This window comes from Ursus americanus, chromosome 2 (genome assembly GCF_024610735.1).
Source record: "Ursus americanus isolate L20-20 chromosome 2, mUrsAme1.1.p, whole genome shotgun sequence".
NCBI classification, from domain to species: Eukaryota; Metazoa; Chordata; class Mammalia; order Carnivora; family Ursidae; genus Ursus; species Ursus americanus.
In genome coordinates, this window is record NC_142128.1 from 7,657,498 (window position 1) to 7,683,900 (window position 26,403).

The window sequence follows — 26,403 nt, forward strand, 5'->3', positions numbered from 1 at the left end:
GGGTGCGGGGGACGACCGCAAAGAGTGCAATCGCCCCAAACAGCTGCAACCTGACATATTTATTGGCGGTAAACAATCAGGGACGATCAAGGGGAGTCTCGTGATCCGTAGCACATCCTAGTGAATGGTAGTACATCGTGGGGAAGGTCACGGGAGTAGACGATGTAACATTCAGCAAGTGAGGCCTATTCTTTTTTTTTTAAGATTTTATTTATTTATTATTAGAGAGAGAACCAGCGAGAGAGGGAACACAAGCAGGGGGAGTGGGAGAGGAAGAAGCAGGCTCCCAGCAGAAGAGCCTGATGTGGGGCTCGATCCCAGAACGCTGGGATCACGCCCGGAGCCGAAGGCAGATGCTTAACGACTGCACCACCCAGGTGCCCCAAGCGAGGCCTATTCTTAAACGTGTTTCTATGGACCCCGTGGGCTACTGTCAAGAGCAGTCAGGTTTCGGTTGGGGTGGCGTTCTCCGCTTACCAGACCAGGCATTCCTGGCTGCTTGTTATCTGAGGGGGTTTCGGGAAGGGCAGCGTTCCACCCTGAGCAAGCTGGGCGTTCCCAACTGCTCGTGCTCTCACATTCACACTAAAGCCGGTGGGGTCACAAACATGTTTTCCTATTACATCCTTAGCATAAGCTCTCGGCCAGGGGGCTGCTGCAGTCAGCCTTTTAAATCCCCTGGAATTCATTTCAAATGGAGGGGGAAGGGCTTGTAAGAATGGCTGTTTGCCTCTTTGTCTGCACCTTTGTGATCAGAAGCTATAATCAGTGACCGAAGTGTGTCACATCAGACAGATTTTGCTAGTGCAGTTACAGTTGTTCTCCAGGTGGCGAGATCAATTCCTGATTCCTCCTCCACCGTCTCTCCAGAATCTTCCTCCTCTTCCTCCCCTCCTCCTTCTTTTCCTTCTTCTCTGTCTTTGTCTCGTCCTCCTATTCATTTATTTTAGAGAGAGAGAGCATGAGTGGGAGGGAGAGGGAGAAAATCTCAAGCAGTCTCCCCACTCAGTGGGGAACTGAATGCGGGGCTTGGTCCCATGACCACAAGCTCATGACCTGAGCTGAAATCGAGTTGGATGCTTAACCAAATGAGCTACCCAGGTCCCCCAGAATCCTTCTTCTTCTTCTTTTTTTTTTTTTTTTAAAGATTTTATTTATTTATTTGACAGAGATAGAGACAGCCAGCGAGAGAGGGAACACAAGCAGGGGGAGTGGGAGAGGAAGAAGCAGGCTCATAGCAGAAGAGCCTGATGTGGGGCTCGATCCCATAACGCCGGGATCACGCCCTGAGCCGAAGGCAGACGCTTAACCGCTGTGCCACCCAGGCGCCCCCAGAATCCTTCTTCTAAACTACTTTTACATTACTTCAAAAGCGTAGCGTCATCTTCAAGTCGTCAAGGATAAACAGAGCCAGACCCTAGTTAAAGTGGGAAGGCCAGATTTTAATCACTAACATACTGTTGCCGTAGGAAGGAGTCCAGCATGAATGAACTCTGGTTTGCACAGAGGTCGCTGGCTGATTTATTTATTTATTTTTATTTATTTATTTATTTTTTAAAGATTTTATTTATTTATTTGACAGAGAGAGAGACAGCCAGCGAGAGAGGGAACACAAGCAGGGGGAGTGGGAGAGGAAGAAGCAGGCTCATAGCAGAAGAGCCTGATGTGGGGCTCGATCCCATAACGCCGGGATCACGCCCTGAGCTGAAGGCAGACGCTTAACCGCTGTGCCACCCAGGCGCCCCATCGCTGGCTGATTTAAGGGAGAGTGGGGGTGGGGAGGGAGGGAGTGGGGCTCAGGGGACTGCGGGAGTGAACAGTAACAGGAAGGGTAGGGGATGTGGTCCATGTGAAACCCATCTGAGTTTGCTAACTGGTGCTTATCAAATTTAGGCTCCTACCCTTCCCCAGAGGCTGGGAGACAGAGGGCCTATTTTTGGGTGTTGGCCGGGACAAATAGTAAATTCTTTTGGTGGCCTTGAGTTTTCTCAGGCAAGCACTTGAAGGGAGGCTGGGGTCAGCCTAGGGATGTGGCCTTGAGCTCTTAGAACTGTGTCAGTGATTGTTCAAGTCTCTATGGGCCAGAGTTAAGGATTAGTTGGGAAGACGGCTCAGGGGAGTCCGGTCAGAGTTTGGCCAAGGAGAGAATCTTAGTCAAAGTAAAAAGTAAAAACTACAGGTAGAGCTAATGTTCTCTGATTATTATCATTCCGAACCCTAGTTCCTTCTTGCTTCTCTGAATTAATCTTACCCTTGTTATTGGGGTAGGTGAGACTTCTTCCCTCCAAATTTTGAATGCACTTACCTGTGTGTCTGTGTCTGTGTGCGTATTCATAGGAGATACATATGCGTGCGTTTTAACCAAACTGTGTCTATCGGTTTCACTGACCAAGCCGTTCTGAGAGTCTTTCCACTACGGTTCTATTCTTTTTGATTCAAGTGTGGCAGTCTACAGTGTGACTATTCCATAGTCATTCTGGATTCCTACTGACGGATATTTGGGTTGTTTCCAGTTTCTGCTGGAATCACAATAAACTGGACGGCAATAAACACCCTTGTGAATACCGCTGTGAAGTCCTTCTTGCACACAGAGATGGAACGGAGGAATTCCTGGGTCCTTGAGCATGCATTTAAAATTTTAATAGATGTCACCAAATTGCCTTTTGAGAGCGGCCCAGCACACTTACACTCCCACCAGCTGGGTAAGAGTTTGTCCTTCACACCTTTCCCAACACTGAATGGACTCAGACTTCCTAATAGTTGCTAATCTCCTGCGTCCAAACATCGTTTTTGTTTGATTATTTCCACTGGCCATCTGCATTTTCTTTTCTGGGACTGGCCCAGGTCCTCAGATATTAAAATGACTTCTGATTGAACGCTGCATTGCTCCCATGGCTTTGGTTATGGGGTCTCAGCCCAAGTCATGCTAAGGGCAGGATGGAGAGAGGGAAGAGCAAGGGGCAGAGGGAGTGAGGAGAACAAGTTTTCACGTCCCTCTCCTGAAGCTAGGACTGAAACTAAAGAGAGGCTGTGAGAGCCGGCCCCAGACTTCAGAGTCCAGGGTCTTGGCCAAGTGTATCCTCCATCCAGTTTTGCTGGTTCTTGGTGGGGGGCAGGGGAGGGGAAGGCAGGGTCCTAGGAACTCCTCTGCGTAGGGCCACCAGCCGCTCTCCCTGTGTGACGCCTCCTGGGCTAGCCCTACCTTCTTGGTGTCCTTCGCAGTCATGCAGTCAGATACTTGGAGAAGGGGGAAGAGAAGTGAGGTAGGCGGTGCAAGTGGGAACCCATGCTCAGCCCCCACGTCTAGCAGGCAGATAAGCACAGCTTTTAGTTCCAGACCGGCGCTGCTGTGTACGTCGTGGCCGCCTCCTGAAGCTGCGCCCGGTGCTCCCGCCCGCTCTGCCGCTGCACCAGGCCCATGCAGCAGCTCAGGCGCCTCGGCTTCCTCTGGGTGCTCAGGGTCCCCACGGGGGCCGGAGGTGAGGGGGCAGATGGGAGGAGGGCTGGAGACAGCCTCCTGATGTTCTAGGGCAGGGCTGTGCGGGGACGTGGCTCCGAGGCCCCAGGGGAGACCGAGGAGGGAGTCCTCGGAGCTTTGGGTGCGGGAGGCATTAAGGAGAAAGGAAGCTGGTCCGGCAGGTGCTGCTCTCCACCCAGGACCAAGCAGGTTGCAAGGGTTGGTGCTTGCATCGGGAGAGTGGGCGTGACCTCTTTTCAGAGGAGTGCTCTTCCCTTTGATTTGGTTTTCTGAGCCCCCACCCCTCTTCTGTCCCTCCCCCCCACTAGCCCCGGTGCTCCATCCACTCTGGACTCTTCCTTTACTTTCGTGGGTTCTCTCTCTGTTCTGTCTTTCAGGTGCCCCTCCCCTGCCCCTGGGGTTCTCTCCTCTGTCTAGGGCATCTCTGCCTTTGGTCCCGGTCCCCTCCTCCTGCTCTGACTCTATTTCTCCCTGCCCCCATCCAGCCCATGTTTCTGGGCACAGCTGTCACTGGCAAGGCTGGGCTGGGGAGATCCTGATTGTTCCCAAAGGGTGGGTGTGTACCACCCATCGTGGGGTCCAGGGCTTTCTCTTTTCTATCACTTAGAAATCGCGCAATTCCTCTGTATTTCCCTTCCCTCTCTCTCCTGGTGCCTGTTCCTGACCCCCAATCCTACACCTTCCCAACCTAGAGGCCCATGGACCACTCTCTCACTTACCTCTAGGGCCACCTCCTGGCTCTAAGGACTGCAACCCAGGAATCTCCATAATCCCCCCATCCCACTTCCCTGACACACCTAGCTAGGCTGAGAAATGAAATCCCAGCTCTCAGAACAAAGATGTCCTGGGTCCAAGGTGAGGAGGAGGCTAATGCTGAGGGGGCAGGAGGTCTGGGCACTTCCTGCTTGCAAATGCTGTGGCTGCAGGAGTCTCCCCACCACTCACCACCAGCATTATGACATCTCTGGCCCTCACTCTTAAATGGGGTTGATGATATCTATGGAGTGAGGGGTTCATGTTTGTAAACTAATTAACCCAGTGGCCAAAATAGAGTGGGTGATAGAAAATATGTTTGTTTTTATTAACACTCACTGCTAAATCTTAAGGTCCTTGGAACTCATACCTATCTTTTTTTTTTTTTTAAGATTTTATATATTTATTTGACAGAGAGAGAGGGAGGGAGGGAACACAAGTAGGGGGAGCAGCAGAGGGAGAGAAAGAAGCAGGCTCTCTGCTGAGCAGGGAGCCTGATGCGGGGCTCGATCCCAAGACCCTGGGATCATGACCTGAGCTGAAGGCAGACGCTTAACCGACTGAGCCACCCAGGCGTCCCTCATGCCTACCTTCTGAGTTATCACTTTCTCTAAGTTTCTTTTTCTGTCCTGTCCCTCAGCCTGTCAGTGCGGTTCTCTCTCCCTGTCTCTCAATCTCAATAGCGTCTGAGCCTCCATCTCTGGTTTTCCCTTTGCTGTTCTCTATGCAACTTTCCCCTCTCTGACCCAAGGGCTCCAGTGTCCATGATGTGTCCCCCCTCCCCCAAGCCCAGGCTTGGCTGGGTTCTCTTGGAAGAGCAGAGTCTGCCCAGACAGCAGTATGTCATAGGGAGAAGGGCAGAGGAGAGCCGAAGCGTGGGGACATTGAGCAGCAGGTGGGGGAGAGGAAGGAGCAGAGTCAGGGAAACACGTATGTGTGGACAAGGGGGTGGGGTGGAAGGACCCGCAGCTGAACCTGCTTGCTCAGCACAGCCGTCCCTAGGGCTGGAAGCTCCCCACTCAGAAGAGGGGAGCAAAGGCCTGAGGGCGTCCCCTTCAGAACCTAAAAGGCCCTAGCCCCAACCTGTCTCTGATGGAGGGATAAGCAATGGAACTTCCTACCTTCTGTGATACTGTCTGGAAAACGGGGGTAGCGAATAACCACGCGGTGTTTATGGTGTCAAAGCGATCGCAAATGAATCCCTCTGTTCCGTCCTCAACACAGGCACTTTCCCCATGGCCGCATCCACCTCTCCTGAGCTTTTTCTCAGAGCACAAGCAGCTGGCACTGCTCTCAGCAGCTCCCCACGCTCCCAAGGGGCGGCAAGGTGGCCACTCAGCCTCCCCAGCAGGGCCCCTCCAGCTCCCAACAGTAGGGAACACACACGTAGAGCTCCCCCCACCTCCCCCCACTTTAAACCTATTTCTGAGGCATTGCTCAAAACTGCCATCAGGTCCAGCACCTCAGCAGTCCCAATGTCCGAGCTTGGCACCAAGGTCGAAGCCACTCCACTCATTGCCTACACGAGGACCGCAAAGTGCATCTGTCCCACGAGCCTCGTCATCACTACCACTTACCCCACCACCTGCGTGACCCTGACCACCGCCGAGAGACTCACCTCGGCCACGGCCTCGCCTCCCACGACCACCACCGCTCTGGGGAGAACTCCCACAACCGTGGCCCTACTCTCTTCCTCTGTCTCAGCCCCACGCACGACCTTCCGTACTCCGGCATCCCCTACAACTGGTACCCCAGAAAGGGCTAGCCTGGCCACGGCAAGCATCCAGACACCCAGGTCTCTTACCCCAGTAACCACTTCTACCTCTATTACCCCTTCGCTAACTGCTGCGAATATTCCAGCAACCGCGACCTAGATAACAGCTCTTCACCCATCCCCGGTAGCCCCTTGATTACAACCACAACTTCACTTCCTAGTCCTGCCAGTACATTCAAAGCAGCGACCGCCGCCACTCACGATCCCGCATCGGCAAGTAGACGAACAACACCGACAGCACGAAGTGTAGCCGCTTCTGCTGAAACAGCTGCTCCACTCAGTGCACCGACAGTGCTTGGGAAACGATGAGCTCCACGAAAACAAAACTTCTGGGGAGTGACTCCCCTAGAGAAACTCTCACGACAGGAATTCCCTCAATTTCTCCCATCGTGTCATCAATCCCGCCAACAAACACAGTGGTTTCTGCCGCACCTGCCACCTCTGAAACCACCGTGGAACCCACTACCACCAGTATTTACGCGACATTCCCAACCACAGAGCCCCACTCCCCCACTGCGGCCGCGACGCACACGGGCAAGTTGACCAGCGCGCCTTCGCCTGCCATCCCCACCTGGAAAACTACACTTACGCCTGCAAAAGACGTTTCCGCAGCATCTCTCCTGACGGACATGCCTCCTCCCCCCACAATTCCATCCTTAATTACACCCAGAATACAGTCAATTCTGCAGCACCAGCCTCTCCTATTCCAGTGACCAGCAGTCCCTTGACATCAGCCACGAGCACGCGTCTGTCTTCTCTACCTGCTCCATCCACAAAATCCGTCTCCAGCTGGACCACAAACACTACCCCTCTATCCACCCTGATTACTACACTCCCTACAACCCATGTCCCATCCACCCCTATAGCTCCCACTAGAACTGGCACCGTGGCCACAACCAAAATCCCCACTCCCACCAACATCTCCACCATTGCCACCTCGAACACAGCCTCTTTGCCCACTTCCTCCACTCCAGAAACTACTACCACGATTGGGGTAACAGCACCCACTCCTACGATACCACACAGTACCCCAGGTGTCACTTCTTCAAACATCTACCCTGAAGGAAGCACAACCACATCAGCAATAACCCAGCTCCCTCTACCATGGGTACCCCCAGGATAAGCCCCGCCATGACCGCATCCTCTGCTAGTACAGGCACGCCTGCCTCCACACCGACAACCGTCATCTCCACATCCAGGGGTCCCAGCGGTTCACCGATTACCATTACTGACCTTAGCTCCACAACCACCGTTTCCAAAATGTCCGCGGTTCCCACATCCGTCATCCCATCTTCCCCCACCGTGCAAGATGCAGACACAACACCCAGGGTCATCACAGCCTCTCCTGCAAAGCCTGCCGTGCTCATAAGCACCCACGGCACTCCCCCTCCCACCCTTGCTACAAACACCCCAGGTACATCCGCAGGTCCCTCTCCCGTGTCTACCGGTGGTACGGGGACCACGCAGACAGACGGTACCCCCTCATACGCAACAGGCACGAAGACACGGCACACAAACGCTGACCCCTCCCCAGCACCCACCACCACGGACACACGCCACGTCCCCGGCCGCTGGACTGCCGTCCTCTACGACGTTTACCACGCACACACGCAAGACGACTGTCACAGCCTCTCACGCGGCATCCACCTGGAAAGCCACACGAACTCCTGCCGGGGATGTTGGGACGCAGTCTTTCGCCACAGAGATTCCTTCTCGTCTGGCAACGACATCATCCGTCACTGCCACGGATACAGTTGATTCTCTGACATCTACCGCCTCTACTCCGGGGACCGTGACCACCAAAGCCTTAACATCAGCCTCGCGTACGCATCTGTCTTCTCTTCCTGCCCCAACCGCGGAATCGGTCTCCACTTCGACCGCAAACACCACCCCTTCCTCCACCTTGAATACAAGAACTTCTCCAACCACATCTTCTCTAAAGACCTTTGCTACCGACCCAACGACCAGCTGTTTTATTTGTTCTACCCCGTGTCCAGACTCCGTATCAGTTATGATAGCTCCTGTCTCTCCCGTGACTTCATGTATGGAAATGGGTCCAAGTGGTGAAGTGACTTCTACGCCCACCAACCCAGTGTCAGTGTTTACCTCTCCTACTGAGATGGCCACCTCTCCTAGTTCCACCAGTATGACAACCGTGTTTCCTATGCATACGGACACTTCTGTTCTGGAAACTCGTCCTGCCAACAGCGTAACAGATGCTCCTAGTTCTGTCAGCACTGGGACTGTCCCCAGTGACACAGTTGTGACAAGCACTCAGAGACCCACCAGTGGAAACTGGATGAGCCCCAATTCTGTAACCATCCCACATATGCCTGGGTTCACTAGCCTTCCACTGACGCCAAGACCAAGCAGCAGCTTTCCAACGGCTGTGGTGACTTCGAGCAAGTCGACTCACGCCGCCCCAACCACTACCAAGACTCTGGAAACACCGGCGGTCATGCCTCGGAGTACCACTACCCTTACGTCACCCAGGACAACTTTGACCACTGCTCAGATGACCACGCGGTCTAGGTTGACCACCACTCCAGGTTGGACCTCCTGCTTACCTCTTCCCTCTTCTCTCTCCTCTGAGAAATTTCTGTGTTACCAAGAGCAAGCCCTATGCTGAACTTCCTTTTTTCCTGTGCTGCCCAGGCCCCTGTGACAATGGTGGCACGAGGATGCAGGGCCCCTGCCACTGCCCCTTGGGGTTCTCTGGGGACCACTGTGAGCTCCAGGAGATCAGGTGCCAGAATGGGGGTTAATGGGATGGCTTCAAGTGCCACTGCCCTAGCACCTTCCACGGCTCCCGTTGCGGGTTTGTGGTGGACCAGGTGGATCTGGGTGAGTTGCCAGGACCCTGCCGTCTGCACTTTCTCCGGGGAGAGGCCACTGACTCTCCCTGGGTCCAGTCCTATGGTCTGCCTGCCAGCAGTCATTTTGCCTAATTCCTCCGTCCCTGCCTTCTCTCCAATGCTTTCCTCTACCCCATGTCCTGCCTCCTTTCCACCCTCACCTCCAGGAGGTGGTAGGGATCACACTCCTTCTTGTGGTCTCCTTCTCTGTCTGGGCTTCTAGAAGCTGTACTAGCTTCTAAATGCTGCTGTGGGGGCGCCTGGGTGGCACAGCGGTTAAGCGTCTGCCTTGGGCTCAGGGTGTGATCCCGGCGTTATGGGATCGAGCCCCACATCAGGCTCCTCCGCTATGAGCCTGCTTCTTCCTCTCCCACTCCCCCTGCTTGTGTTCCCTCTCTCGCTGGCTGTCTCTATCTCTGTCGAATGGATAAATAAAATCTTTAAAAAAAAATAAAAAAATAAAAAAAATAAATGCTGCTGTGATAAATTTTCACAAACTAAGCAGCGGAAATAGCGCAGATCTATTGTCTTACCATTCTACAGAGGGGAGTCTCACGTGGGTCTACCCAGGCTAACATCAGCGTGTTGGTGGGCCTGTGTTCCTTTCTGGAGGCTTTACAGGCAAGGATCCATCTCTTTGCTCCTTTCAGGTTCTGAAGCCTCTCGCATTCCTTGTCTCAAGGCTCCCTCTCTCCGTCTTCGCAGCTGGCAACATGCATCTCCGCGCCTTTCCTCTATCGTCACATTTTGTGACCGATTCTGAGCTCTTCTGCCTCTCTTCTCCACTGCTAAGGACTCTCGTGATTATGTTGAGCCCATCCAGTAATCCACGTTAATTTTCCCATGTTAGTCAGCTGATGAGCGATTTAAATTCTATCTGCAATCCTGATTCCTCCTTGCCATGTAGCATAACATATCCGGAGGCTCTGGGGTGAAGACACAGGCATCTTGGGGAGCCGTCGTTCTGCCTGCCACTGGGTCAGACAAGGGGGAGACCATGGGCCTGGCTGCCGTGCCTCCTTACCTCTAATCTTTCCCACAGCTTGGCACAACTCATCCTAGAAATTCTACCTCCATTCCTCCTGCTGTTCAGTCAGTCCTCAGGGAACACGGGCAATGGGAGGAACCCCTGGGTGGCAGTGGCGGTGGCGTCAGACAGGAGTGGGTGGTGAAGTGACCAGAGCGGGATGTGCTGTGTGCAGGTGCCATGGACACTGAAGTGGGCATGGGGGTGTCTGTTGACCAGGAGTTCTCACCGGACCTCAACGACAGCACTTCCACGGCCTACAGGGATTTCAGTGACACCTTCCGGGATCAGGTGACGGGGAAAGGGAGGGAACTCAGGCGTCCTTCCCTGAAGCTGAGCTTGGGCCCCTGGGTACACGCAGGTCACCAGGTTCAGGCGTGAGCCCAAGGTCTTGGCATTTCAGATGCAGAAGATTTACCAGAATGTACAGGGGTTCAAGGATGTGGAGATCCTGTCACTGAGGTGGGAGACCCTTACGGGGCTGTGGAGGCAGTGCTGGGTGGGGGCAAGGGGCACAAAGAAAAGCTGGAGAAGCCATCTTTTCCTTTTGGAATCATCAGATTTTAGAGAGAGGTGGAGGAAGGAGACGGGAACCAATCACTTCATGGGGGATTTTTTTTTTTTTCAATCATTTTCTGTGGTCATTTCTCTGTAGGAGAGATGCCACCCCTCCTTTTTAAGCATGATTGGAAGGAAAGAGATTACATGGGACATGCAGGGAGGTGATGCATGAGGGCTTATGGGAAGCTTGGTGTCTGGACAGTTAGCTGGTTTTTCTCTGGCTGGCACCTGGCCTACTGAGTGGGTCAGCATGAACGAGGCAGAGAGCCCAGGAGGGCCTGGTTTGGTAATGGCTCGATGCAAGGCGAGAGAATGTCAGTCATTCCTTGTCCTGCCCTCTGGGCTAAATCAGGGATGCGGGCGGCTCCTGCAAATAATGTTCCTGGAATCCCAATTCATTGCTTCTGCCTTCCTCCCAATAACAGTGCCCTCGTGCTTGGTCCTGGAGGTGCCCTCCTAAAGACTTACGTGCCCCAGGCCTGAGCACCCTGTAAGGCCCCCACCCTCTTGATCCCGCCAGGAGTGGCAGCGTTGTGGTGGACTGTCTGGTCCTGCTGGAGTTGCCCTTTAGCCTCCAGCTGGAGAGCACGTATGAGAAGATGAAGACGGGCCTGAAGGAGGAGCTCCAGAATGTCAGCTATAATGGGGACGGCTGCCAGAATAACCAGAGTGAGCCAAAGCTAGAGGGAGGGGTCAGGGCCAGAGCCACCAGCTTTGATAGGAGCCTCTGGGCTCAGGTGTCAGCTCGGCGCTCCTTCCAGCAGATTGGGAGAGGAGGGGGTGGGTTTACAAGCCAGCTGGGTCAACAGTGGGGCTAAGGGGGCGCCTGGGTGGCACAGCGGTTAAGCGTCTGCCTTCGGCTCAGGGCGTGATCCCGGCGTTGTGGGATCGAGCCCCACATCAGGCTCTTCCGCTATGAGCCTGCTTCTTCCTCTCCCACTCCCCCTGCTTGTGTTCCCTCTCTCGCTGGCTGTCTCTATCTCTGTCGAATAAATAAATAAAATCTTAAAAAAAAAAAAAGAATGGGGCTAAGGAGGAGCCTTCCAGAACTTGGGTGCTGGGGAAGACCCATTAACAGTTCTGCTCCAAGTTTTCAGGATGGCTGAGGACCCTTGTTTATTAGGGGGGAGATGAGGGAGGCAAGAAGCGCCTTCCCTTGTGGCCCCTCCACATCTCCCCCATAGTGACAGAGCCCTCTCTGCCCCTCCCCGGGCTTACCCTGCTCTGAGCCCTTAACCCGCCTCTCCCCCCCCCCAGTTCACCTATGCCTGTGTCCCCCCAGCCCTGCGTTTTAAGCCTGACTCTGTCAAGGTGAACAGTAACATCAGGAAGGAGCTGACTCTGGGAGGTAAGGGTGGGCAAAGGGCTGAGTGGCCCCAGGAGGCCATGACCCTCCCACCAGGAACATTTGTCCATTGAAATTCCCTGGGGAGGAGGGGGAGACCTTTCAGGGAGGCAAGTAATGTGGCCCCGGGCAGGGCTTGCCCTTCCTGGCCCTTGTTAGTAGCTTCGCCCTGAGGATCCGCAGGGAGGGTGAGGAGAAGGTGAGGGTCCTGGGGGTCTGCCCTCCCCTCATCTAATCCTAGGGTCAGCTCCGCGACACCCCACCCTCGGAAATGTCGTTTCCCCATCTACTTTCAGAGCCATTATAACCAGGCCCGAGTAGCGTGGATGAGGTCCCTGTCTTTCTGCAACCCCTTACCCCCTCCCAGCCATCTGTCGCCGCGCCACCGCCAAAGGCTATGAGGATTTCTACTTCCCCTTGGTGGAGGAGAACCGGCTCCGCTACGTCACCAAATGCACTCCCGGCGTGGACGGCGCCATCGACTGTCACCAGGGCCAGTGCCTCGTGCAGAGGAGTGGTCCTGCTTGCCGGTGAGACTCGGTGCCCACGCGGGAGCCCCGCCCACAGCCCGCCAGGCCTATCAGCTGGCCTCTCACCGCGGCTCCGCCCCCACCGCGGCCCACCTGCCAGCCTGAAGGGGTCTGTGTGCATGCGAGTGGACCCGGCAGGGAAGGTGGTGAGGGTCTGTGACCTGTGACCCCCTGCGCCAGCTGCTTCTCCACGGACACGCACTGGTTCTCGGCCCGCGCTGCGAGGTGGCCGTCGCCTGGAGGGCAGTGGTCGGCGGCATGGTGGGGGTCGTGGTTCTGCCGCTGCTGCTGCTGGCGTCCCTGAGCCTCTTTGTTGCCCGCTCCCGCTCCCGGAGAGGTGGCCAAGGTGGAGGCCGGTGAGAGCGCTGGGGGTGGGGGTGAGGGTGGCAAAGGGGTCCCAGCTGGGGCGGCCCTGCTCTGACGGTGCGGTGCGTCGCCCGGCCTCAGGTCCTGGGACGATGACAGGAGATGGTTTGAGATCTGGGATGAGGAAACTGTGGGAACTTTTTCAAACTTGGGCTTGGAGGACGACTGAACGGGTGAGTCCTGCTTCCAGAGAAGGGGGACCGGGGGTTTCCTGGGAACCGTTGTGGCCTGGGAAGGACCCAGCCTCCTCCCTTGCCCAGGGCAGACACGTAGGAGCGTCGTGTACCTTCCTCCTGAGGAGGGCGAAGGTCTTGCACGGGCCATCCCTGCAGGGCAGGCACTGGGGCCTAGGAGCCCCCCTGCCAGGCCTTGCCTTCCCCACCTTTCCTGCCCTTCTCCTTTCCTGCCCCTTCTCTCCTCTCTTTCCTCCTGTTCTCTCCTCCCCTCCTCTTTGGTTTGTTTGTTTGTTCGATTTTTTTATTATGTTGTGTTAGTCACCACACAGTATATCATTAGCTTTTGATGTAGTGTCCCGTGATTCATTGTTTGTGTCTAACACCCAGGGCTCCATGCAGTAACTACCCATCACCGGGCTAACCCATCCCCCCACCCCCTCCCCTCTGAAACCCTCAGTTTGTTTCCCGGAGTCCATAGTCTCTCATGGTTCCTCTACCCCTCTGATTCCCCCCCTTCACTCTTCCCTTCCTTCTCCCAATGTCCTTCGTGCTATTCCTTAAATTCCACAAGTAAGTGAAACCATATGATAATTACCTTTCTCTGCGTGACTTATTTCACTTAGCATAATCCCCTCCCCTCCTCTTTTCTCTCTGTCTAGTCAAGGATGAACACTTCCAGGTGGCCTTGGAGAATGCGGACACCAGTGTGAGGGTGAGGGGGCCAGGGGGGATGGTAAGGAACTCTCCCAGATCCGGGTCCAGACACCCTCCCTGCACGCACCAGGGCCCGGGGCTGGGCTAGGACCAGGAGGCAGTGCCCTGCCAGCCAGGCTGAGCAGGGTGGCTCCCTGTTCTCACTCGCTCTTGGACACATACTCTGTGGCAGGTGCATCTCCAGAGACTGGAGGTTGGCCTCGTCCTTACTGTGAGCCCCGCACGTCCCCCTCCACCCTGCCCCAGACAGTGAGAAGAAACCGTCTGAACCGCATCCATCTCAGGGTACGGCCCACGGACTTGCGCAGCTCTCGCCTGGGTTCCTTGAGCAAACTCAGACCGTTTCCCTGACCCTCATCCTTATCCCGACTTGGGAGAAACTCACCTGGAGACCCAGTTCAAATCCAGGCTCTTGCACTGTGGGACCTTGGCCGAGTCAGTAACTTCTCTGAGCCTGTCAGAGGAGTAGAGCATACTTGTCCTGATACCTCGTAGGGTTACTGTGAAAACCAGACATGCCGTCAGATCTCCGTCCCAATGCACCTTCCCGTGTCAGCCCTCATGCTTATGTGGTCTCTCGGGGACCCCCACATCCTTCAGGGGTCTCGGACCTCAGTCTGTTCTCCTGTGTGCATCCCTACACTGTTCCCCACCTGCACCTGTGCCCATCCTCCTACCTGCTCTATATGGAACTCCTTGTGGCACCCCTTGCTCCCACCCTTAAGTCTCCCCGTATGAACCCACCTCTTAAACGACTCCCCAGCCCAGCGCCCAGCCCCAGGTCTCCCCCAGTTTGTCACTTCCCCCATCCTTACAATCTCAGCCCTAAATTCTTACCACCCCCCCCCCCAGTCCCAGACCCCAGTCTTAAATCCTCCCTCCTCCCTCCATACCCCATTCGGAGCCAGGTGTGGGTGTCCTCTGCCTCTCAGGCCCCACGGCTGGTACTTCCCAGGCCCTGGTCCCCCATTCTGAGGCTCCATTCCTTCTTCTCGATCCCAAAGTCCCAGGATTCCGGTTTTCCGAGGCCTCAAGGAGGAGCAGAAGCCGGGCCCTGAGATGGAGAAGCTCCCTCGGCCCTTTGTCCTCATTCCCCTCTCTTCCCATCCCCTACTACCTCACCCTCCCCGCCCTTCCCCACCCTTCCCTGTCTGGCCTCACGCCCATCCCCACAGTAACCTCAGGGGCCAGAAGTCCCCAGCCTCGTTCGCAGGAACATCTCCTTTGGGGAAGAGTGTGTGCCAGCCTCCAGTTCTCCCGTGTGAACACAATACAGCGTTTACTGTAAAAGAGGTTGCTCCGTGTCTTCCTCATCTCATGGCACCTCCACTTGGAGAACAGAGACTTCCAGAGGATGTGTGGGAGGGCCTGGCAGCACCGGTTTCTCCCAGCAAGGAGGGAAGGGGTCTGTGGGACCCCTCAGGGCCATGACTGTCCTCCTAGAGACTGGGGGCCCATTTTGTTACTCAGGGGAGCCTCCAGATGAGCAGCAGGTGGGGGCCTGTTGGGTTTGTCATCTGTGCCCTTCCTCCCTTGACACAGGGAGCTCAGGGCTGGGTCGGGGGGGTGGGTGGCCCAGGCTGGGTCAGCTGCCATTTGCGCCGATGGGTAAACCTGGGCCTCCCCAAAGACCTCGAGCCTCCACAAGCCCGGGTGGCAGACACGCTCACGCCAGGGCCTGCCGCGCTTGGGCTTCGGCCCTCCTGTTCCCACTACTGCGGGAGCTGAGGGTGGTTGGGGCCGACAGATGGAGGTTCTTAGGGTGGGGGTTTGGGAAAAGCCCCTGGGACCTTTGCCCTGGGACGGCCAGTGGCTGGGGGTGGAGGCTAGGGCCGCAAAGCCTCAGGTGTGAATGGGACTTCCACCCGGAAGGACTAGTGGTCGCAGGTCTGGGGGAAGGCACTGGAAATTTGCAAGGGGCCAGCTTGAGGTGGATGAGGGGGAAGGAAGGCTGGACGAAAGAGGGGCTTCTCAGGGGTGGTGGTGCAGGGTCCTTCACTCAGCCTGGCCTGGGGATGGCTGCTCCTTCCAGAACTGTCACCCCTCCCTCCATAGTTACCCTCTTCCTGGCATTTCTTGGCCCCCGCCCCTTGCTAACCACCACCGACTCTCACATCTCCGGCCTCTTGTCCCTCCCTCTTGCCTGGCCGCACCCATGGCTCTGGCTTCCGCTGGAGGGACCCTGGCTCTGGGCGGTCGGTCAGCTTCCATGGAGTTAGAGGGGAGGGTTGACAGGCCGCCCTTTGGCCAATTCCCTGTGGTCACCACACACCATCCACTCAGTCCCATCACCGCACCCCTACCCCAAGGCAAAAGTCTCTGGGGTCCTTTATACAGCTGGTCCTTCCCTGGGAGCTCTCATTCCTTGGGCCCTCCTGACGAGGGGAGACCCTACAGCCAGGGCCCCGTCTGGAGATGCTGGTGTCCTGGATCCTCACACTGGGTCTCTCGCTCTGGGCACCTGCTACAGTGACTCAGGCTGAGTGGACCAGGGCAGGCACTCCCTGGGGGCCCAGTGTGTGCTGGCCTCGGGCGGGGCTCCTCCTCCTTTCCCCCCACTCCCTTTGCAGGGGAGGGGTCTGCCACAGAGCTGGACACCTGGGCTCTGACCTCATTCTGCCTTTGGGGGTGGTACAGGGGTCACCCTGGAGTCGTGTGGGAGCGGGGCAAGGGGTGTGGCCTGTGGTTGCGCATTTGATGGCCTACACCAAGCCCCTGGACCAGGGCTGAGAGGGGCTGGGATTCTTTCTTCACTTAGATGGTGGCGTCTGCCTGCCTTCCTCCTGTGGGCTGCATCTGCTGGAAAGGCTGGGTATTTCCAGACCTCACAGAGGCACGGTACAGGTGGTCAGCCCTGGCTGGGGAGGGAAGGACGGAGCTTCCAGCAGCTTCCTGCATGGGCGGAGCTCAGGGGCACCTGGGAAAACCCCTCTAGTTAGAATCAGCTGAAGGGCTGAGGGGGAGACACGGGCTCTGGGGTCCTTGTTGAACCTGTCATGGCTGTTTCTCTGGGAAGCAGTCGGTTACAAGCTGATTTCCTGTGGGTTCCCTCACTCGGAGCTGACTTTCAGATCCCCACCCCCACCCCCAACCCTGGAGGCCAGGAAGAACCATAGGGAAGGGGTGGGCAGGACAGTCACTGGGTGAGGGGAGCTGGGGGAGTGAGCCCAAGGCCCCAGGTAGAAGAGGAGAGCCTTGAGTTGAAGGCCCCAAGGGGTTGTGGGGGAGAGGTGGTGAGTGGGCAGGGGAGTGGGCAGGGGGGTGGGGAAGGGAGTCTCCGGTGCCCTGCAGGGTGGCAGTGAGATAACCCAGGCAGGGCAGTCACGGACACGGGCCCTCAGGGGCCACCGCAGCCGGCCGCCAAGCCTCCGCGTACCTCCTTCCCTGCCCGGACGAGGCCCGGCCGTGCAGCCTGTGAGCGGCTGATGGGAAAGGATGAGGGCTGCCGGTGTGAACCGTGGAGATTTACGGACATGAAGAAAGTACTTTAATTCTAGATAGACTAGCTTTAAGGTCAAATACAGAGAATAGGAAGCTACGGGCAGGGTCAGCCTTAGGAGGGGTCCAGCCTGTCCCTGCCACCCAGGCAGACTCCGGGCCTCTGTCTGGTCAGGCTGTCGGGGGAGAGAGAGGGCGGTGGTGATGGTGACGAGGATGAAGGGCCCCACAGCCAGCAGGGCATTGCCCTCGTGCGCCTTGCCCTGAGTTAGAACCACCAGGACAAGCAGAGACCCCCATTCCTAAGGCGCTCGGTATCGCGTGAAGATCACACCGACACCAATGAGCCCATTAGCATTCCAGAGTCAAAGCATCTATCAGGAGTGGAGAGGTCAGGCAAGTAGGGCCATTCCAGAAGACTCCAGAAGGTCTGATGGTACCCAGTGGCCCCCCACCTCCCACCCACAGAGGGCTCTGCTCTTCACAAACCCATTTCACAGCAGGTAGCTCACATAATTCCAGCAAGGGAGATTGTGTAAGGAACCGTAGGAGGATAGGAGATTGAGGCTCAGAGAGGGTGAGTGACATACCTGGGGCCACACAGCAAATAACGTGACGTCTCCCTTAACAAAAGGTTTGTACGCTGGAGGACCTCAGCTCTCTACAACACCCCCCACCCCCAGCTGGTATTCTGGGTCTTCGGGGAAGGCTTCAGATGAAAGGTCAGAGACCTGCGTGGCATCCATAGTTTTCTTTCTAATCTGCACTCTCCTCTGGGTACTCCAGTTCCCTGTGAGGACTGATGAGGTTTGGATAGTAGGGGGAAGGAATGCCAACCTGAGAAGGTAGGAAAAGCACAGGCACAGCTGTGTGGGGGAACTGACCTGTGGGAATGCCCCAAAGGTCAGGGAGCGTGTAAGGGACCAAGGCATTAGAGCCAGGTGGAGGCTTGGAGACCCCAGAGGGTCTCTGTGGACTGAGCAGGGGTGGAGTGCCCTGCCAGGGCAGACCCTTGTGTTGCCCTGAGAGCCATCCTGGCATGGGTCCAGCCAGGAGCCCCACTTCCCTTGATGATGGACTGTGGGGGCCCCAGGATACACTGTCCTAGAGCCTCTATGGGTGGGAAGGCAGGAGCCTCTTTCCGGTGGTTGACGGTGGCCTTCTGGGAGACCTGCTGTGTTCGAGCTGACCGTGGAGTTTCTGGGTGTAGCCGTCCTGCAGGCCCGGGGCTCGGAGGTGGATACGAACAGGGCACAGTCTGGAATTCTCCATTCTCCATGTGCTACAGGGGCCACAAAGACCAGACACCACCGTGGATTAACACGAGGACTGGAGACAGTGTCCCGTTTGCTCACATGAAGTTCCAAAGTGTTCCCAGGCAGGGTGGGGGAGGGGAGCTCCTCGGGATGCAGGGCGGCAGGGTAGAAGCATCTGAGGGGTCCGAGCTCTGGGGCAGAGCAAGGGGAAGGCGGAGGCGGAAAATGTGCCAGCACAAAATCGAGAGGAGTGTGGTGGAGATGAGAGCAGATTTGTTCACAATAGACAAAGGGCCAACCTTTGGCACTTGCATAGTATAAATTTAGAGCGATTAAAAGGAAGTGTGTTTTATATGGAAAGTAATAAACTTACTCATTCAGCAAACACCGGAGGCCTGGCTCCGCCTGGGCAGGTGCTGGGTGCTCTGCGTGAGGCACGATGAATAAGGCAGTTTACAGCCAAGTTTGTCCGGCGGAACCATGGGAACCGCGCAGGAAGGGCTACGACCCAAGCGGGTGTGGAGCTCTGAGACGGGCCGATGATGGAGGAGAGCAGGCGGGCCTCAGAGGCTGCTTCTGCCGCCCGCTTTTCGGGGAGGCCGTGGGGAGAGGTGGGGGGCTGTTGAGGACTTGGGCCAGAAGGAAGTATTTTCTTTCTTTCTTTCTTTCTTTCTTTCTTTCTTTCTTTCTTTCTTTCTTTCTCTTTCTTTCTTTTCTTTCTTTCTTTCTTTCTTTCTTTCTTCTCTTTCTTTCTTTCTTTCTCTTTCTTTCTTTCTTTCTTCTCTTTCTTTCTTTCTTTCTTTTTTACTTTCTTTCTTTCTTTCTTTCTTTCTCTTTCTTTCTTTCTTTCTTCTCTTTCTTTCTTTCTTTCTTTTTTACTTTCTTTCTTTCTTTCTCTTTCTTTCTTTCTTTCTTCTCTTTCTTTCTTTCTTTCTTTTTTACTTTCTTTCTTTCTTTCTCTTTCTTTCTTTCTTTCTTTCTTTCTTTCTTCTTTTTCTCTTTCTTTCTTTCTTTCTTTCTTTCTTCTTTTTCTCTTTCTTTCTTTCTTTTTCTCTTTCTTTCTTTCTTTCTTTCTTTCTTTCTTTCTTTCTTCTTTTTAAGATTTTATTTGACACAGAGAGAGCGAGCACAAGCAGGCGGAGAGGTGGGCAGAGGGAGAGGGAGAAGCAGGCTCCTCGCTGAGCAGGGAGCCTGATGCGGGCTCGATCCCAGGACTCTAGGATCATGACCTGAGCCGAAGGCAGACGCTTAACGACTGAGCCACCCAGATGCCCCCAGAAGGAAGTATTAATAGATACTCAATGGCCTTCGATCAATTCAGAACCAAAAAGGCCATACGTAACTCTGGAGAGAATTGGAATAGCGATAGGTGTGTGCAGCGGGGAGGGGAGAGAGCCAACGGGCTTGGCCTCAGCTCCATCCCGCTCTGCCAGGTGGGAATGGCCTTACAGAAAAGGAGACAAGCCCAAGCCACTGAGCTCATGCGTGGCAGGGCTGAAAGTGCACCAGGGACTGGGGGGCCGAAGCACATCCCAGTGGCCCCCACACTGCTGCTCGTGTAGAATATTCTAGAGTGAGCAGTGTGGTCATGGCAGGCATCACTGATCCCCATTTTCCAGGGAGAAACGGAGCGCATGAGATCCTTCAGTTGTGTGGTGGCTGATCTTGGAGGGGCTCTTGGGCCCCACCCACACTCCAGCCTTCAAACCCCACTGACTGGGTTCGCCACAAGCACAAATGTGTTTTGGAGGTAGCAGGAGGAAACGGCTTCATCTCACGGTGCTGGACTTGCTTTCTAGAGCTTTCCCCAAGGATGCCAGTAAATGGAAGACTTGTCCAGCAAACTGGCTGCCTTACTCCAATGCTTATCTTGTCAAGAAAATTCTAAATGCACGTATTGTGAAGAAGCAATAAAAACTATCAACGGGGCAAGAAAGTAGCACATGGTGCTTGTTTGGTAGGGAGAGCTGGTGTCTTTGATGATGACTGTGGGGCCACAACGCCGGCGAACACAGTTGATCCTTGAACAGCGCAGGGGTTAGGGGCGTCGACCGCTGTGCTGTCGAAAATCCACGTATAACTCTTGATTCCTCCCAAAACTATCTACTCATAGCCTTACTGTTGACCGGAACCCTTACCGAGAACGTAAACAGTCACATGACACGTATTTTGGCTGTCCCATGTATTCTGTCCCATATCCCTACAGTAAAGTGAAGCTAGAAAAAACAAAGTGTGATTAAGAAAATCATAAGGAAGAGAAAATACGTTTACAGCGCTGTCCTGTAAAAACTCCGCGTACAGGCGGACCCGCACAGTTCAAACCCGCGTTATTCAAGGGTCAACTGTAGATCATTTTCCTTAAGCATTTTGGCCACGAGGGCGTGGAGAATCCCAGCCTGGGAATCATTAGCCATGAGCGATTTTCTCTGCGTCTTCTGAGGTTTGTGGCGCACCTAACCTTCTATTTTTACGGCATGTGTGTTTTAAATATGTGTTTAAAAATGTGTTTAACACGAACGCATAGCTGTTGTAGAACATTGAGAAAGTACAGGCAAGCGGAAGGAAGAAAATTTAGTTTAACCGCTCAGAGCAACGTTGTGAGAATTGTCATCTATTTCCGAATATGTGTTTAGATTTATTCTATGGGCAACATATTTTTTTTTTGAAGATTTCTTTATTCATTAGAGAGAGAGAGAGCGCGCGTGAACAGGGGGAGGGGCAGGGGGAGAGACTCTCAAGCAGACTCCCTGCTGAGCGCAGTACCTGGTTCGGGGCTTGAGACCCTGCGATCATGACCTGAGCTGGAGTCAGACGCTTCACTGACTGAGCCCCCGGGCGCCCCTCGTTAGTGTTTGTTTTAGCGGCAGGTCAATATTCCATCTGCGGGGGATCACCGTCCTCTAACCAGTCTCTTACTCTTCTGTTCTTGGACACTTTGAGCCTATTTCTCATTATAATAAATAACGACGTAATAAACATTCTTGCGTGAAAACTTACAAAAACTCCGCATCTAGAAATGGAATCATTAAGAATGCTGTGAGTCTGCCCACGGTCCCTGATGCGTGTTTTCAGATTCTCCTTTGGAAATCTGGTACCAGGTGTAGTCCCCAGGCATCCCACGCGAATGCCCCACACCACCTGCCGTCATTATCATGTAGTATCGCAGAGGGGTGCAGTCTGGTGGGTAAACATACATAGCGTCTTGCTTTGTTTTGAATTTCTTTGCTTACTGGTGACGTTTGTTTACTCTTCTCTTCTCCTAGGCTTGTTGGTTCTTGCCTTGGAGAGCGGCCGTGCTTTTCCTTTGCTCAGCTTCTAGGGGGCATCCCTGACCCTGGAGGTCGACTTTGGGAAGGACAGCCTCACCTCCCTGCCACGTCCTTTGGGGACACCATTGCCAGTCCTGGGCCTGGAGGGGTCCAAAGCTCTTCACCTGGGGCGCTGCTCGGGGCACTGTTTGCTCGTCCCTCCCAGGAGTGAGTGCACTCCTTGAGCGCAGAAAGGGTTGGGAGGTGCGGCGGAGCCTCTACCTGGGGGCTCCCTCTTCGCCAGTGAGCGGGCAGAGCAGCCGGAGCGAGGAGAAGGATAGATAGGGCGCGGTGGTATCTTGGAACCTGAAGGACACGACAGATTCCCTAGGTGGGAGGGCAGCCGGGTGAGGTGGACAGGAGCTCATCGGTGTGTCCGGAGAGGCAGCCGAAGCCATCCTTAAAACATGGATGTGGATGTTTTAAGGACAGATTGAATGGCGACTAAGTGACATAAGTGATACGAATCCAGGAACAAAGATGAAAAACAGCAGGATGCCCAGAGTCCATTCCAGTGAGTGTCCCAGCCTGTGTTGGGGTCCCAGGTGGCCCACCATGTCCCTGCGGTGTCCTCTTCAATCTCCCTGCCTCTACCCTTGCTACCCCTTCACTCCAGGGCTCTCTCCCCCTCCCCCTCCTCCTTTTTCTTCTTTTAGGGCTCTCTGCTTCTAAGGCACAGTTGGGACCATGGCCTTTTCTGGACGTTCTTCACTGCCGCTCAGCCGAGTCCAGAGCTGGCCTCACACCTGCTTCACTAGCCTTCCCTCTGCCCCACTTGTCTCTCTACCCTGAACATGGAGAGAATTCACCGTCGGAACTGCAGTGAACGTGTGAGACAGAAACAGTAATGCCTGCCTCACGGGAAAACATTAAAACATTAGGAAAAAGAGTCTGGTGGACTTTTCAGTCTTCATTCACTCATCCACTCAGAAGTGCTCACTGAGCACCTGCTCTGGGTCCCTGCAGCCGCGGAGACTCTACTCTGGGCGGGGGAGGGGGCTGTCGGGATGGTGTAGGCTGTTCCCCACACAACCGCTGAGTTGCACTTGTGATAAGGTTAGTCGGTATGGGACGCTGATAGGCGGCCAATAAATGCCAGCCCTCCCCACCCCTATTCATTCTTCGTGATTCAGTTAGAGACACGACCATAAACTGCCTTTATGTATCTGTTCATTGTTTGATTTGTCACAAGAAGCACAGTCTACTTTTATAACTTAAAAAGTCCAGTAAAATTTATAATGCCTAAATCCACAAAACGCTTTTTAAAGAAGGGGAAACGGTAGCTCAGATATTACTTTCTGGCTGTTCCCTCCCTCCCCACACCCCCCTCTGGGGTTGCTCCCACCTCCCTTCATGTGGACCTCGACCACGCCCACCTTGCAATGGGGGGGCCAGGAGCCCCAGCAAGGGCAGGGGGCCGAGTGGTCGGCCATCCCAGGGCCCAGCATGGTCTCAGCAGTTACAAGGACAAGGGTGGGGCAGAGCTGAGAAGTGGCTTTTCCGTGGGCACATGAAGATAGGGAAGGGGAGGGCTGTGGTCCCCTCCGGGTGAGATACAAAGGGGGCTTCAGAGACGTGAGTGGAGGAGGCACCCTCTGAGACGAGGAGGGCCGAGTGGTCCATCACTGAAGGGAAGGAGGAAAGGAAAGAGAAGGCAGCTCTGAGGTCCTACAGCCAGGCCTGGGTTTACTCCGAGTCCGGCCACCTCTGCTTTGTGTGGACCCGAGCCCTGCGTGCCGCCTTGCTCTGAAACTCCTCATAGCTGCGACTCAGGGTGCCCCCCACCCTGGCAGCCTCCCCAGCTCTGCCCCTCTACTCCCAAATTAGACAAAACCGAACTCACAGGCAAGAGGATTGGGCAAAACAAACATATCTACTGACTTAAAAAACAGCCAAGCAATCTTTTCAATCTTTCTCATCAACGTAGAATTCCAAAAGTCGTAGGCATTATGACCCCTCTGACCCGAGCTCACTGATCAGTGATTTGATAGTGCTGTTCCCTAAATGCTCGACGGTGGTCTGCGAGACTAAAGATCCAGAACTGTTGATTTGAACGACCCGTCTCGACTAATTGTCCACTCCCTGCTTTCCCTGGCTTCCAGTCCTTACCAGCTCCTGGTCTCCCCCTGTGACCGTCTGTCAGGACCTTGTGAAAATGGGGGTGTCTGGAATGGCAGAGGGTGACTCTGCCCTGAAGGGCCCCATGGTACTTTCTGCCAGTGGCAAAGGTCCATCCTCATGAGAGGTAAGAAAAACGCAGCTCCAAGGCATCTTTGGGGAGAGGTGGGGTACTGACAGGAGGGACGAGAAGCCACATGCCCTGCCCTTTCAAGGAAGTCCCCTCATACCAGCCTGTAGAATTCCTAATACTCCCTACCTTTACGGCACTATTGTCCCAAAGATTCTTTTCATATTTGATTTTATTCATCTCATAGGCAGGAAAGAGGAGACAGGATTATAGTCCCGCCTTACATGGGAGAATAGAGTCCTACGCAAGCAATCGTACATTCTAAGTGGTGACGAGGTGACAGAATGAGACCTCCAGGTGCAGGGTACATTCCCAGCACTCTGATTCTCAGACAACTGTGGTCTATTGAGTGGGCTATGGGGCCAAGGAGTAGGAGGAGCTCACCTGGGCCACAGGGTGGCCGGATAGAGGTGGTAGTGTGGCTGGCTCTTGATTAAGTGTGTCTGGAGAGAACAGACGGGTTGAACTATCCATGGAAATGTGCCAAAGCTCTCCTATTCCTCCTGGGTCTGTGAGAACTGCTAGGATGGCGGTTGGGCGGGGGGGGTCTCACACATAAGAGATGGGGGAGACTTGTCAGACTAAGTATCAGCCAGATGACTCAAGGTGACTATGTGGTCTGCAAATCATAGAATGTGAGGAGCAAAAGGAGTGTGCATGGGGCATTTGTGTGAGTACAAATGTCCTTTCAAATTGATGCCAGAGTGCCCAAGTAAATAAACACAACCCAGAGTGCTGAGGGAGGGAGGTGACCTCATCTAGTGACACCTTGCCCTCTAGACAAACTAGTATATTCCAGAAGGGACAAAAGTCTATATCATTATTGGTAAATTATCCAAATATACAGGTTCCTCTGATATTTCCCATACGTCTGAGGAGAGAAGCTATGTTTCAGTATCAGAGGTTGACCAGCTATCCGGGACAGATTGTCACTGAATTCAATGACGGATTCACAGACCACAGCATCATCTCTGATTTTTTTTAAACCCACAGGGTCAGCTGCAACCACCTCGATGCATCCACATCGACTTCCAATTACCCCCTCCCCCTTCGGCCACATCCACTTCTGTGGAATCCACTGTCACCACCACTGGTTCACTGTCGTCAAATTCTACAGTCTCATTTTATGCTACAGGTTCTTCCAATTCCTTGAGCCCCAGTGGATTTTCTACCACAACTCTGAACACTGGTCACAGGATGACAACTTTTACTGAATTGACTTCTCTCTTCACAACCAGTCTTGGATTGTCCAAATCAGCTGTTTCCTCTGGGACCTCGTCCACCTGGGAAGAGAATACTGCATTCCCTTCAAGCCTTGGTCATCTATCTACCACCCCTATTGTCTCAACTCAGACAGACTCCGGCTTCACAGAAGGATTGACTGTGTACCCAGGCACCCCTGATTTGTCCAAACCTACAGTTACCTCAAATAGCACCATTAGCAGAGGGGATGGAGTTCCTGCTTCCACATCCGGGACTGCTGACTCCTTTACTACCCATGCTGCTGGCGGACAAACAACCTCATCCTTTGCTGCAGGGTCCACTTTCTACACCGCCCCCTCCGAGTCATCCACACCAGCGTTTCCCACCCGCTCCTCCCACAGCACAGATGATGCAAGTCTTGCCTCCACATCCAGCCCCGATGAGCTCTCTATCCCCACTCTGGTTCCTGGCCAAGCAGACTCAACTCTCGCAGGACAGACAACCGTCCTCGCCACTGTTCCCGCCTCAGCTGAGCCCACAGCATTGTCCCCGGTTCCCCATGCACAGGCACTGGTAGCTCTGTGGCTCCATGGAGCCCTGGGGAGGCATCCCCCAGCCCAGCTGTCTCAGGAACAACTTCCAGTACAGTCCCCTGGAAACCCACTGCGTATACCGCCCTGTCTGATTTTTCTCAACCCATAGGCTCATCTGTAACCACCAAAGATGATAGAAGTTCTGTGTCCACATCAAGGTCTACTGAACCATTTAGTACTTCTGGTGGTGATGACCAAACAACTTTTCCTCCAGGATCCACCTTGAATACAATAATCTCACCGGTTTCCACAGCAACATCTTTCCACTCTTCCTACAGCACAGACGAGACAAGTCCTAGTTTCCCATCAAGCCCCAGTGACCTCTCTCACCCAAGTCTACTCTCGGAATGAACCACACTGATTCTCACAGAGGAGCCAGTTGTGTATACCAGTGTTTCTGATTTACTCAAATCTACTTCTTTCCTCTGAAACTTCTTTTACCAACTTTGAAGGAAGTTCTGCCTCTTGTTCAGGTTCTGGCCACCTTTCTACCACCACTGGTGTCCCCCAACATACATCCTTAAATCTAAGTGATGGGTCTACTGTCTATACAGGCACCCTGATTTGTCCATTCCTACAGTGATTTTGGACACGACTCTGTCCAAAGAGAGCACAGTTCTGCTTCTACTTCAAGTTCAGGTGAAACTTTTTCCTGCACAGGTGGATATCAAGAAACACCCACATCCTTTACTGTGGAATCAACTGTCTCCACAATCCTCTCAGATTTTTCAAATCCAATGATTCCATGTAATACCTTCTATGGTACTCATGATACAAG

At 54.4% G+C, this 26,403-nt stretch overlaps 1 protein-coding gene across 1 annotated transcript; it reads left to right on the forward strand.

Annotated features, from left to right (window-relative positions):
* The first annotated feature begins 5,706 nt into the window (after positions 1–5,706).
* Positions 5,707–22,339, forward strand: MUC3A (mucin 3A, cell surface associated). Its single transcript, XM_087865506.1, is given in 15 exon segments — positions 5,707–5,977; positions 6,872–6,999; positions 7,540–8,554; positions 8,661–8,691; positions 8,779–8,849; positions 10,063–10,178; positions 10,291–10,349; positions 10,969–11,117; positions 11,731–11,796; positions 12,161–12,323; positions 12,504–12,529; positions 12,532–12,679; positions 12,771–12,862; positions 13,525–13,577; positions 22,238–22,339. Coding segments are annotated over 15 exon segments (2,490 nt in total).
* The last annotated feature ends 4,064 nt before the right edge of the window (positions 22,340–26,403 follow it).